The sequence below is a fragment of the Oncorhynchus mykiss genome, chromosome 10 (assembly GCF_013265735.2).
Source record: "Oncorhynchus mykiss isolate Arlee chromosome 10, USDA_OmykA_1.1, whole genome shotgun sequence".
Classification (NCBI taxonomy): domain Eukaryota; kingdom Metazoa; phylum Chordata; class Actinopteri; order Salmoniformes; family Salmonidae; genus Oncorhynchus; species Oncorhynchus mykiss.
Window position 1 is genome coordinate 28379409 of NC_048574.1, and position 14239 is coordinate 28393647.

The 14239-nt window shown below is 43.4% G+C and overlaps 1 protein-coding gene and 1 long non-coding RNA gene across 4 annotated transcripts; one reads left to right on the forward strand and one right to left on the reverse strand.

The window, feature by feature from the left end:
- Window positions 1–20: 20 nt before the first annotated feature.
- Window positions 21–9534, forward strand: LOC110533601 (BRCA1-A complex subunit RAP80). 3 transcript variants are annotated; one of them, XR_002474994.2, is made up of 17 exons: window positions 21–412; window positions 794–881; window positions 1023–1147; window positions 1292–1612; window positions 1949–2801; window positions 2986–3113; window positions 3227–3658; window positions 3905–4255; window positions 4587–4642; window positions 4785–4948; window positions 5083–5138; window positions 7586–7907; window positions 8085–8166; window positions 8379–8502; window positions 8667–8751; window positions 9005–9074; window positions 9182–9534. XR_002474994.2 is itself a non-coding variant. In XM_021617975.2 (16 exons), exons 1-16 carry the CDS (start codon window positions 311–313, stop codon window positions 9010–9012), a joined length of 3297 nt encoding a protein of 1098 aa, XP_021473650.2. In that variant the 5' UTR covers window positions 21–310; the 3' UTR covers window positions 9013–9534. The 3 variants fall into 3 exon arrangements, 2 of the variants coding, with proteins under 2 accessions (XP_021473650.2, XP_021473651.2); XM_021617975.2 differs by having other exon boundaries at window positions 9005–9534; XM_021617976.2 differs by having other exon boundaries at window positions 8703–8751; window positions 9005–9534.
- A 146-nt stretch (window positions 9535–9680) lies between these two features.
- Window positions 9681–13702, reverse strand: LOC110533602. Its single transcript, XR_002474999.2, has 2 exons — window positions 12654–13702; window positions 9681–10176 (listed from the first exon to the last, which is right to left on the reverse strand). It is a non-coding gene; the product is annotated as an uncharacterized LOC110533602 (long non-coding RNA).
- Between the last annotated feature and the right edge of the window lie 537 nt (window positions 13703–14239).

A 14239-nucleotide genomic window follows, 5' to 3' on the forward strand; every position in this document is an offset into this window, starting at 1 on the left:
ACCCCTCCATCAAAAAGTTCGCCCTGCTCTGAGTCACGTGGTTTAAGAAAATGGCTTCTTGAAACGAATTTTGTCAAATGTGTTGCTAAAAGTAGAAATTATAGCTACCTAAAACTGAATGCGAGTGTTAATATTGGACTGAAGGCTTTGTAACTTCAATCTCAGAAATCGTTATGCATAAATAAGTAACCGTTCTACTCAGGAAGATGGGTGTGCAGCAGATCTCAACTGTCGTAACATAAGATAGCTTACAGTAGCTAGCTAACTAACAAATCTGTCTCAATTTAAGCACCAAAGTCAACCGAACAACATGCCTCCTCGGAAAAAGCTAGAGAACAGAGGCACGGATTGTCCCAGGAAACGACGACGAGCTCAGGAAGAGGGCAATGTCGTCATCTCAGACAGAGACGAGGTAACCAGCTGAACTAACGTTACTGTATTTAGCTAGCTGGTAGCACACTAAATTGCTAGCAAACTATCTTCCAACACTGGACGCAGAACTACCGAGATAGCTATATTTCTGTGCAAATTGACCTTTCATTAAATCTTAGCTAGAATACAAAGACTGTATGGTATACTTGATAACTGTCGGCCTTCAAGCAATTTGTATTTGGATCTCTAAGCTAGGCATCCAGGCTTGAATAATAATATTATACAAACCTGGGTGCCTAGCTTAGAGAGCCAAATACAAATGGTCTAAAACAGAGATACTGCTTGGCCGACACTTATCAAGCATAGCATGCAGTCTTTATATTCTTCATGTCATTAACAACTCATCTCTCTTCTAACCCAGGATGAAGACTTCAGACCGACATCATCATCATCATCATCATCAAGAGGGGAGCGCAAACGGGAGAAGGAGAGTAGAACACGATCAAACGGTATTCTGACCAACATATGTCTCCTTATTTGTAGCAAATTAGACTCATACTTTTCATGTACCACATCAACAGAATGCAACTATTGAAGCACTGCAAGATGGAACTTTAACCTACTGTACTGAAACTGTCCCTTCTTCTCAGAGATGACAGAGGAGGAGATGCTGGACCTGGCCATGAGACTGAGTAAACAGGAGGCCAGCAGCGCTGCTCTCCAGCAACGACAGGAGGAAGAGGCCGTGAGGAAGGCCATCGCTGAAAGCCTCTACGTAAGTGTAGATATTACTGACAGAAATCAAATGTCGCCTGGAGATTTACTTTAGCAGTCCTCACCATTGTTTCAGATCAATCCAACCATTTGTATTGCATTCTATCTATTCCTGTGATACATGAGTGTTGCTGTATCCCTTCAGGCAGACAGCCCTACTCATCCCCTATCCCTCGGGTCAGGGAGCCCTACACAACAATGTCAAAATTCTCCTCCAGAGGGAGAGAGCAGCATACAGCCCCCCAGGTGTAAACTCTCCTACCCTAACCATGGTGTGGCTGACAAGGAGGGAGCCCGCGGTGGAGATGTTCATGTAGGGGTGGCTCCCTCAGACAGGAGGAGGAGGGGGAAGAAGGAGGGAAGCCCATTACTAGATATGCCTGACCTGTCTCAGACCCAGAAGGTCTACTCCCAGTCCTCCCCCCTCAGCCAAGCTTCCACCTCAGTGCCTCTCCCATCCTCACAGGTCAGTGGTGAACACACACAGACCTACGCCATTATTTATCTGTCATTGCCTGTTCAACCCTGGCTGCTGTTCTGCATTTCTTCAGGGGCTTCAATGGGCCCAGATCTAACTAACTACACTCATACCTTAAGATTTAACTAATGTATGTGTTAAGGTCTGGTGACAGCAGGGTATAAGAACCAACAACTTACTTAGATCTAAATGTGTTTTTAACAACAATGTTGGCATCATCTTACACTCATCACAGGCTAAGAATGCATGCCAGATGTTTTTGGCATTTGGCACAATGTTTTTGGCACAATGTTTTTATGATAACATCTTCTATGCCATTTTAAGGAAGAGGGGTCTTCTCAGAGGAACCTTTTCGGAGACCGCTCAGCCAACGCAATTGAATCTCAGGACTACAACAACTCCACAAAGAGTGACTCCCAGTCCCAACTCAGGATCAAGTCCCCTGGTTTCCCTTCCACTACGGCTCCCCAAGCCAACAAACCTGTCCTGTGCCTGGAGAAGCTTAGCCAGGACCTCCTAGTAGATTGTCAGGCCTCTGGGTTCCTACTAAAGGGTCATCCCAGCTTAACGCTTCCCACAATGTCCCAGAAATCTCAATCTTATCAGCCCAAGAGCCCCACATTCTCCAATACCCCTGTGTTTTCCAAAACAGAGAGAGGTGTGGAACCAGGCCAAAGTAGTCCCTCCTTTCCTAAACGCGCCATGTTCTCTAATTGTGATTCAGGAGAGGAAGAAAAAGAGGCCAGTCCCACCATTCCTAAAAGCCTGGTCTTTTTCAAGACTGATAGAGGAAAGGCAGAGGAACAAGGGAGTCCAACTTCTCCTAAAAGCACCATGTTCTCTAAGACTGAAAAAGGACCAGAAGAGAAAGAGACCTTCTCTGGAAGTCCAGTCTTTACCAGAACTGATCAGATAAGGGACCAGGGTCCACAGAGCTGTGTTGAAAGTGTTTCTGCAACAGGAGACTATGAGGATGGAGACAGAGATGATGCTGTGAAGAGCAGGGATGCCTCCGAGTGCCTTCCACCATGCCCCAGAACAACCCTGTCCCTGAACAAGAGATTTGTGCCTATAAGGAAGACTGCTGGAGTTTCAGACAAAGTTGTTGACCAAGAGGAACGCGAGGGTGAATCCTCGCAGAGAACTGTAAACAGGATTAGCATTCCTGCAAAGTTGGGTATGTTTTTTTCCCTATTGTTTTAAACACTGTCATACATGCAAAGCAATGTTACAATCATACATTGAGTATGAATAAGAACAAGAAATACCTTTATGGCAGGTTCAAATGGCCTCTCTGCCTGCCCTTTTGGCTTTTAATGTTCAGATTCAATGTATGTATTGACATGATTGTTCCCTTTTAGCTGCAGAAGAAGACCTTAATTCAAAGGAACTTACATTGGCTTTGGAGACTCAGCCAATGCAGGAGTTAACCAGTAATATGGCGCTACGCTGGTCAGATGATGACGAAGAGGAAAATGGTCCTGAAAAGGTGAAACCAGGAAACTACAATATTGTCTATCACCAGTACTGTTATATAGCTTTTGGCCTCACCCGAAACCTAGTTTCCACAATACACTGTAAATATCTTTCTCTCTCTTGCAGTCAGCTCACTCGCCCAGCCCAGTCTTCCCACAGGAGAATGACCTCCCTCAGCCAAGCAACCAGGGTCTCTCCCCAAACACCCACGACCACCGTTCCCCCCAACGCAGACACAGCCCCTGCCTCGTCCCCAAGAAACGCACTCACAACTTCGACAGCGCCGCGTGCGAGGAGGGGAAGAGCCAGTCCAAGTGCATCCGGAAGAAGTTCACCTTCAAGGGCATGTATGGAGCCCCCTCTCCCTCTCTTCTCAGACAGGCTGCAGGTAGGAGCCAGGATGAGGCCAAAGGCGGAAGCACCTCTTCCCACCAGCCCCTGGCCTCCTCCAGCAGCCTCTCTCCCCCCACAGACGGCCAGGGTTATGGGGGAGTGGTGCGCTACTATTGGGGTGTGCCTTTCTGTCCACGGGGGCAGAACCCAGACGCCTACACACAGGTGATCCTTCTTGGTCTGATGTAGTTTTCATTCATTTTTCTCTCACACAGACATTTTCTGGATTATGAGTCAATGTGGGTAACTAACTGACTTCTGGGAACACAAAAAGTGAGGGGTATGAATACTGTGTGCTATTGTGTTAGAAAAGTTCCATCCATTATTTTGTAATATTTCATTGATCTGATGTTAGATGTCATGACTTCTAACTGTAAGTGTCTAATAGAAATTACATGATTTTCCTTACAGGTGATCCTGTCCCAGCTGGAGGTGTATGAGAAGAGCCTGAAGGAGGCCCAGAGGGGTCTGCTGAGGAAGGCAGGCTGGGGGGAGCCAGTCCTCCCTGGGCCTCCAGAGAAACCCTTCTCCAGGAGGGGACGCCTCGAGAGACGCAGGGCCCCACGACTCCTGGAAGAAGAGGAGAGAGGGGGAAAACGTCAGGAAGAGCTAGTGGAGGTGGTAGAAGATGATGATGAAGAGGAGGGAGAGAAGAGGGTGAGACAGCTGTCACGGTGGGGGGTGGAAGGGGGAGGGAAGAGAGGAAGGCAGGAGTGGAAGGACTGCCAGGATCTGTTTGTGTCCTCTCCTGAACAAGAGGAAGTGAGTATTGCTTAATAATTAGAAATGCCTATTATAGGCAGCTTGGAGCAATGCATTTATGTATTTTCGTAGGCTGTATTAATATTATTATTTTTCTTTAGAAGTGTCAATCATATTAAAGGCTCTGATGGTGCTACAGTACTTACTTAAAGTTCCTTGTTACACTATCTAACCACTTGATGGCACTATCAACAATTTACAATCCCAATGTGTTATTATAATACGGGTTTAAGTGTGTCTTTTTGGGATAGACACATTTAATTATGTAGAAAGGTCGATCCACTTGATGTTTTTCCCCCAGCAAATTTGTCTTTGTTTTGTCTTCCAATAGAAATCTGCCTCCCCTGTATTTCATGCAGATACCAGTCAGCTAATTCTACTTCAACGGTATGGGAGGCGTAAACTGCTAAATCATACAGTATGGACCTAGGTTGTCTTTAATCTCAATGATACAAGTGTATTAATTGTGCACAAGAATAAAAAAAACAATGTATAAAGAATTCAGAGAGTTGATTTCTCATTTTATCAGGAGAATTGGCCTTAGAAGAAAAGAGGAAAGACTAGCAGAAAAACAACCACCTGACTTACTGGAGGAGAGGGAGGAAGACGAGAAGGAAGAAAATATGGATGATAAAGAGGGTGGAGAGAAGAGGGAGGAGGAAGAAGTGGATGTCAGAGGCTTACAAGTTCCAGGTATAAGAAATAATGTAATTATTCCATAAACCAGTAGGTATATATGGTTCTATTTAGATTTGAATAATTAATGTTTGAGCTTCATATGTAGCTGTAATTGTCATGCCGCTACTTCTTGTTGTTTCTGATGACAGAGACCCAACTCAGTGACGACAGCACTCAAGACCTCATGGTCACCAGCCCTGCACAGGTTAGTCACTTCAGCACTACCAAAGACACTCATACATAGAGCATTTTGACTACGGTTCTGAATGATTCTCCTTTTACCCAACACCTAGAAATAATGGGTGTGTGCATAGAATTGTGAGGCTATGGTTTTATATTTTAGCCATTTAGCACCGTGGTTTCCAAATTGTGGTGCTTGCCCCAGGCCCCCCCCCCCCCCCCCCCCCCCCAAAAAAAAGAAAACTGTCTGGCTTTCAACTTACTCTTGAAAGTTGTAATAGTATAATCGAATGCGCAAGGTACTATTTCGAAATTGGGGAGTGCATCATCAGTATTCCTCTTATCATTGCATACCTTAGTGGGCTGTTTATAACTTGTCAAATGTCCACATCAACTAACCCATGTCAGGAAGCGTTTTTTAGCTAGATTGTTACCCTATATATATTTTGTTGTGATGTTTAAGTCACTCAAATATGACATGAATATACACTGCTCAAAAAAATAAAGGGAACACTAAAATAACACATCCTAGATCTGAATGAATGAAATATTCTTATTAAATACTTTTTTCTTTACATAGTTGAATGTGCTGACAACAAAATCACAAAAATTATCAATGGAAATCAAATTTATCAACCCATGGAGGTCTGGATTTGGAGTCACACTCAAAATTAAAGTGGAAAACCACACTATGGGCTGATCTAACTTTGATTTAATGTCCTTAAAACAAGTCAAAATGAGGCTCAGTGTGTGTGGCCTCCACGTGCCTGTATGACCTCCCTACAACGCCTGGGCATGCTCCTGATGAGGTGGCGGATGGTCTCCTGATGGATCTCCTCCCAGACCTGGACTAAAGCAACCGCCAACTCCTGGACAGTCTGTGGTGCAACGTGGCGTTGGTGGATGGAGTGAGACATGATGTCCCAGATGTGCTCAATTGGATTCAGGTCTGGGGAACGGCCGGGCCATTCCATAGCATCAATGCCTTCCTCTTGCAGGAACTGCTGACACACTCCAGCCACATGAGGTCTAGCATTGTCTTGCATTAGGAGGAACCCAGGGCCAACCGCACCAGCATATGGTCTCACAAGGGGTCTGAGGATCTTATCTCGGTACCTAATGGCAGTCAAGCTACCTCTGGCGAGCACATGAAGGGCTGTGCGGCCCCCCAAAGAAATGCCACCCCACACCATGACTGACCCACCGCCAAACCGGTCATGCTGGAGGATGTTGCAGGCAGCAGAACGTTCTCCACGGCGTCTCCAGACTCTGTCACATGTGCTCAGTGTGAACCTGCTTTCACCGGTGAAGAGCACAGGGCGCCAGTGGCGAATTTGCCAATCTTGGTGTTCTCTGGCAAATGCCAAACGTCCTGCACAGTGTTGGGCTGTAAGCACAACCCCCACCTGTGGATGTCGTTCCCTCATACCACCCTCATGGAGTCTGTTTCTGACCGTTTGAGCAGACACATGCACATTTGTGGCCTGCTGGAGGTCATTTTGCAGGGCTCTGGCAGTGCTCCCCCTTACACAAAGGCGGAGGTAGCGGTCCTGCTGCTGGGTTGTTGCCCTCCTACAGCCTCCTCCACGTCTCCTGATGTACTGGCCTGTCTCCTGGTAGCGCCTCCATGCTCTGGACACTACGCTGACAGACACAGCAAACCTTCTTGCCACAGCTCGCATTGATGTGCCATCCTGAATGAGCTGCACTACCTGAGCCACTTGTGTGGGTTGTAGACTCCGTCTCATGCTACCACTAGAGTGAAAGCACCGCCAGCATTCAAAAGTGACCAAAACATCAGCCAGGAAGCATAGGAACTGAGAAGTGGTCTGTGGTCCCCACCTGCAGAACCACTCCTTTATTGGGGGTGTCTTGCTAATTGCCTATTATTTCCACCTGTTGTCTATTCCATTTGCACAACAGCATGTGAAATTTATTGTCAATCAGTGTTGCTTCCTAAGTGGACAGTTTTATTTCACAGAAGTGTGATTGACTTGGAGTTACATTGTGTTGTTTAAGTGTTCCCTTTATTTTTTTGAGCAGTGTACATTAGATGATGTATAGAATTGCAGGAAATAAGCTTTAAACTTACCCATTTTGTTGGCGGAGAGGACATTTTGTATGAACCGTTTGTGTCATGAACAGTGCTTGGACTCATGGAAATATGGGGCGTGGGACGTTCCCCAATGCAGGAAGGGGGGCCTGAGTGACAAAGTTCGGGAACCCCTGATTTAGCAGACGTTCTTATCCAGAGCGATTTACAATTAGTGCAGTCATCTTAAGATAGTTAGGTGAGACAACCACATATCACAGTTGTAGGAAATACATTTTCCCTCAAAGAAGTTATCAGCAAAGTCAGTGCTAGCAGGAAAAGACAAGTGCAGGTTTTTTTTGTGGGGGGGCATTGTGGGATTTATCAGAAGTTTTCGGAAGAGGATTGTTGATGTCTATGATTGATTTGGCAACCTGTAGCTCCAGCCAGAGAGCCAGTCCCTGCCTCAGATCCAGTCCTTTCTTTCATCACCCCGTCCTCTGGAACAGCATGAAGAGGGGATGTTGGTGGTTGGAGAGGAGGAGGGGCGGAGGAGTAGCCCTGTGGGGATCCCTGCTGTAGGAGAGGATGTTCGGATGGAGGAGGATATCCCAGAGCCTGCCTTCCCTCGGAGCCCCAACATGGACTGTCCCATGTGCATGCGTCTCTTCCCCCTGACGGAGATTGAGATGCACGCTGCCTACTGTGACGGTACCACCGGTATCATGGAGGAGGAAATGGCAGAGGAGAGCCACTCGCAGGGTGATACGATTTTCCTTTTGTAGGACAATACATCTGATTCTGAGTAGGCACAGCAGACCAGCATGATGAAAATGATTAACTTGTCAATGTCGCCAAATTTTACAGTACCCACAAATAGTATTTCATAGTACTTTAGGACTGATGTACATACAGTAAAACAGTCATGTTGATATGTAGTTTCAGTCAAGGCTCGTAGGAAGAGGACCAGAAGGGGTGAGAACATTGGAGAGGAGCAGCCCAGCTCTTCTGGCTCTGGCAAGTAAGTAGGTATGACAGCATTTACCTTGGTCTAGCAGCATGTCTTACTCGGGTTACTTAGGGATTTTGTTGTGTGTCCCATCCTAAGGTGTTGAAAGTAAATTTCCCTTACTCCCCCTTCCTATAATGCCTATACATGTTAACAAATATGAATTAATGGAAGACAAGCAACTGATGTTCATACCTTTTCTACATGTGTTGTCTCCACGACAGGGTGGTACAGGGAGAGAAGTGCTTCCTGTGTCAGCAACTATTTCCTCTCAAGTACCATGAGAAGCATGTAGAGGGCTGTATCAAGAACAAAGAGTTCTCCAAGGCTGCACCCAGAGATGGACAGGTACTCCTGGTTGGCAGTACTACACACACTAGTACTTGTTTTTTTTCTTCAAAGAAGGGTCTACTTGCAGTGACTGTGATATGTGGTTGTTTTTCTTGCTAAACTTGGTTGAATGCACTGACTTCAAGTTACTCTGGATAAGAGTGACTGCTAAATGACTGTAGCTCTTCTGGTCTTCTGTCTGTGTGACGATCTTCCAGAGTGGAGACTTGCTGAGTGCTCTGGACCAGACAGAGCATATATATTCAGGTACTGTACTCTCACTTTCTGTCATTGGCTTGTTTTACACTTTCCTAAAGCCTCTTTCCACAGCACTCCAGTAACTATATGTCATCAATCTACCTCTCAAGCCCATTACTTCTCTGTATAACAGTGTGCATGGAACACCTGCACTTGTCCAATAAGAAATGCAAATTTTCACTCTCCGTTGCATAATGTTTTCCTACGGTCTACCTCAATGAACATGACCCTGCTCTGTATAACTGTGTTACTTTTATTCCAGTGGCCTGATTGATGATCTGGACACAGCAGAATCTGGGGGAAGAGGAGACTTCAGCGCCCCAGGTTTCAGAGTGAGCACCTCGCCCATCCAATCCTTCACCCCTGTCTCAGAAGCCACAGACTGTCTTATCGACTTCTAACGCCAATGCTCTTCCTCTACCGCCTCTTCCTCCTCCAGGCCCAGCCAAAAAGAGATTAAAGCAATAGTTTACAAAAAAATGTAAATGACTGTCAACCACTTTTTTATACCCCTGTAGATCTTTCATTTGTAGTGTTTGTTACACTGAATTGAATGACAAAAATGTGTGTTATTAATATGGTATTAAATTATACTGATTTCTTTGGAGACATCTACTTTCGTTGGAGACATGTTTGTTGGATTGTTACTATGTTGATGTAGATGTCATGAGGTATACGTGTAGTTCTAAACTGTTTCTTGGCAGTAATACATACAGAAAGCTATGTAAGAGTCTTCACTTTTGCAGACCAACCAAAAGAATGCCTGCATACCAAACAGTCACAGCGAACCAAACTGTCCTCATTGTACATTATTGGGTTGTATTTTGGAAGGGGGAGAACTATCAGGTTACAGCAGCCTTCATCAGTGCCACTGTGGCTGTGTGATTGTAATAGAAATACAGTGCTACCAGTGTAAACAATGATTGCAAGAGGACTGATTGTCAATTGCAGGTAAACAGTTCTTCAATTTATTTTGTAGTGAATTTAGGTACGTTCTGTCGAGTTAATTTTGTTTTATGTCAAGTATATGGTAGGGCTATTTACACCTGATGTTGCATGAAGTATTTCCTTCCAAAGTATGCTGAAAATGTGTACTTTCTTCTGCCAACACTACAAGCATATCAAGTTAAGTGATTCAATCCATGGAATGTGCTATTACAGTACAGTTAACACTGCTATTAGCATCTAAGCTCTTTGCCATATGTGTACCATTCCAGTGATTCTATATCCTCCCAGGTGAGCAGCAAGAGGGCCAAACTTAGCCAGGATTCCTCAGACCCCGTCAGCATATGCATATCCGCAGATACCTTCCACATGGTACACCCACTGTGTGTGACCTTATCGCTGCGTTTCATCCTTCCTCTGCAGGGGAAAGTGTCTCCCAGCCTTTCCGTCTCTGAGTAGGACGAGGACTTAGGAGAGGTGTCATCTCACCTGCAGAAAGACCTGAATAAATTACTGGGCAAAGACACCAAAAGGCTCCTCTTAAGATGCTTCCCACCTTTGTGAGGACCACACCTAATGGAACAGGTATGTTTAAAGAGACATGGTCTCGATGTGGTCCAGTGAAAACGTCTTTTATGTGGACTGAATTTTGTATACTCAAGGAAAGTGGAAACTACTCTGGTTGGCTTCAACAGAGACTGGTGACTTCCTGGCACCAGACCTGGGAGGGACTAACCTACGTGTCCTCTATTTGAAGTTAGGAGTGGAGGATCAGCAGCATGAAAGATGTTTACACCATCCATGAGGAGGTTGATACGTCTGGAAAGGTGAGTGTTAACTCAGTGGTAAAACTCTTTCTTAGTGTGTGTATGTGACCCACCGAAAGAGTGTAAAACTAACACTTTTCAAAGTGTTGACAAACTAACACCTTAAGAGTGTTGGGTCTGTAATTACAAATTCTGACTTAAAATAACACTAAGTAGTTTTACAGTCATTCTTGGAGTGTTGTAGCATTGTAGGGTGCAGAGCATTATTTGCATATTTCCCAGCATGCATTTCAAGCGAATGTTAGTGATACCTACCCATGACTGTGTTTTGTTAGTAACAGAGACATGGTTTTGCAGTCAGCACTAAATGACAGCCTGAGTGAGTTTTTTTTAAATTAAAAGTTAACCAGTATTGTGGTTTGATGATCCTGGCTCATGGGCCATATAAAATCTGCAAATCACAATATGCTGGTTTGTGAAGTGATTTGTAATTCCTATTGGAATCCAGCTAGAGGGAGGATATTCAACTAGTTGTATCACCCACAACCAGCATTCAGAATGACTGCTATGGTAAAGTACTAGCTAATAAAGAATACCTAATACCTAAACCATCTAAACTGGAACAACCATCTCAGTAATGGATTCAGTTAATCTAACCAATTACAGATTGGATTTGTTTATTTTTTATATATTTTTTGGATTAGTTTAGATTTTCTATGTATGTCTGTGTAGTACTATTCTAAAAATCAATCTGCAACAAAGCATGCTGGGAAATGTGTTGAGGCCCCTCCCTAGTACATCTTTTTCACTCAGAGTTAACAGAAATGAACTTGACTCAGTTGAGTAACAACACCACACAGTGTTGATTCACACTTGATTTATCCCACTGGTGTTAACTCCACTAGAATAACACTCACAACACTTACCTCCACACTAATATTTTAACACCTGCAAATTTTAACTATGAGAGAGACCTGAAGTACTGAAGTTAGTGTGAAAGCGGAGTGTCGCAGAAGAAGAAACAGAGAATCCATCCACGTTCCTCGCAAAACCATGAGCAGCCATGAGCTCAGATGCAGAGGCTGTGCTAGTGGGTTAATTGAAAACTGCCTTGTTCAGGGGCAGAACAACAGATTTTTACCTTGTCAGCTCGGGAATTCGATCTTACAACCTTTCAGTTCCTAGTCCAACGCTCTAACCACTAGGCTACCTGCTGCCCTCAGGTTTATTTATTGGAAAATAAAATAAATAAATGTGATGCCGGATGACAACATAATGATGTTTGTTTCCAACATTCGGGTTGTTTTCCTAAAGAAGTTAAATCTGCTTTGCGTTTTGTTTCCTTTCCATGATACTATACTATCCCAACCCTAGAAGGAACCAGTGACAGTAAAAAACGCAGCAGGGATGAATGTTGAAACTTGTCGAAGGTATTTCAACAGGGCGGAACATTGAGGGCATGCCACTACTCTGCCATGCAGGCCCCAAACAAAGATTTTTTATCTTCATCTTCAGAGGTCTATAATATTTTTTTTATGGCTGACTGTGTTCAACCCAAACAATACCAGTTCCTTTCCTGTGGAACTTTTTTGCCTGTTTTCTGACGTGTAGGTCTGTTTACACTCTCTAATAAAGTCGTCAATTAGCCCATGTTTCAAGTCAAGGACATAAAAAAAATTATAGCAATCTAACCTTTATTTATCCAGGTTTCATTGAGATAAAATATATTTAGCAAGGGAGACCTAATTGAACCTGGATGAATGATATATGACCTGGATGAATTAAGATGTAAATATAGTGTTAGGTATAGGGCTGGGTGCCTCCTGAAAAGATATCAGTGTTGTCATGAGCAGATCTGCTTCACAACATTGATTTAAGATTACAGTATCATATTCGAAGAGAACAGAAAAGTAGGATCTAGGGATTCATCCAGTCAAGTTAACTTAAAATGGTACATTACTTTCACTGGAGATGGACTATTTCTGACGGAGAATTACATATGCATGGGCATCGTCACCTTGTGGAGAAATACTTATTTTTGTCTATTCTGACTGTTGTGTTACTCTGAATAACATGTCATAATCCCACTGGTCATCTTTGACTATGCCATTATCTGTAATAGTGTTATAGATGGTATACAGGTGGTATACCAGATGACATGGACAATGGTAACCTTGTCCTGAAATAGAAATAACAAACCTTCTCATTGGTAGAGTGTCTGCAGCCTTTCCGTCGCTCTGTGGAGAAGCTGCGGGAGGTGTCGTCTCGCCTGAGGAAGGACCTGATCATAAGGCGGGACAAACACACAAACCGCCGAGCGGCAGTCAAGATACTGCCCACTTTTGTGAGGTCTACACCTGATGGCACAGGTACAGTACTGTACTGTATTCCTTAAGGCCCAATGCAACCGGTTTTATATCAATATCAAATATTGCCTGCGTAACAATTAAGTAGCTTACTGTAATAGAATTCCATTAAAATGGGAAAAAATAGCTATTTAGCAAGACTATTTTTCAAACAAGAATTTTGCTAGGACTTTCTGGGAGTGGTCTGAGTGGAAAGGTGGAAAACTGAAAACTAGCTGTTATTGGCAGAGAGGTTTGGAACTGTCTTTATCATTGGTCTATTAACCAATTTACTCAGTGCTTAATTTGTAAATTGGGAGGTACCGGGAACAAAAAGCGAGCCTGGGAGGGGTGACCTGGGGAGGATCTGAGGTACAGGAACGCAAGAAGGGAAAAAAATAAATCTTTATAACAAAGTATTGCATGCATTATCATTGCTTTTGCATACTGGCATAGAGCAGTAGAATCCTTATATAATTGCATGAAATGTGTTCTGAAATCATTTTTGACAAATGATCGAAATGACAGCCTACTTTGACACTGAGAATCTGAGATCAATAAAAATGGCCCTGTCTTGAATACATCAATAGCCTAGGTGTGTGGAGACTAGGGTTGCAAAGGGTGGGGAAACTTTTTCCATAGGAAGTTAACCCCGAGAATGTTGGGAGTTTTGCTTAAATTCATCAATAAAGTTAGCTTATAACAGTGAACCTTTTTTGTGGGATACACAAAGCCAATTCTAGGTCTTGAGGCATAGTTTAACCAAAATATCTCCAATTCAATGGAATTGAAACCCTCTGCATGCACAGTGCATTCTTCCATCACATGTACATCTGATTCTCAAGATATTGCACACTAATGGGATGCTATTGAGCCCATACTACTAAACTGTCTGAGCCTTGCACACTAATGGGATGCTATTGAGCCCATACTACTAAACTGTCTGAGCCTAGGACTAAATGCTTTCTGGGAAGTTTTGATTACAGTACTAGGTGGGGTGAATATATTTTATGACATAAATATTTTTTGTTAACTAGTAAATAGTAGCCTGCAGCAAAATGTGTTTAAATCATTTCTAACTTGTTAACAATTTCTGCCTGTTAGTTTTTGCTACCATGTGGGTTTTAGCTTGCTTGAGCTTGCTAACTGTGAAGTGTTAATTTACCTGTTTCCATACATGTTTCATTTTAAAACATTTATCTTACAAAGAAGTTGTTTAATCTAACTGCTTAACTATTTATCTGTACATGGAATTGTATTTGTTTTGTTTTTTTACTATTTTTTTTCTAATCTTTACAGGAAAATGCCACGGGTACTATCTGATGCGTGGAGACATTTTACTGCAGCTAATGTAGAAGGAAAAGCTGTGTACATTTGCAAATACTGTGCCAAATCATATGTGAAGAATGCAACAAAGATGCACAATCATCTGGCCAAGTG

Bases quoted from the DNA above. Each gene is read 5' to 3' on its own strand.
- LOC110533601 (XM_021617975.2), top strand. From the start codon at position 311: ATGCCTCCTCGGAAAAAGCTAGAGAACAGAGGCACGGATTGTCCCAGG. The intron at 413-793 runs GTAACCAGCTGA...CTTCTAACCCAG, and splicing joins TCATCTCAGACAGAGACGAG to GATGAAGACTTCAGACCGAC. The intron at 1,148-1,291 runs GTAAGTGTAGAT...GTATCCCTTCAG, and splicing joins CCATCGCTGAAAGCCTCTAC to GCAGACAGCCCTACTCATCC.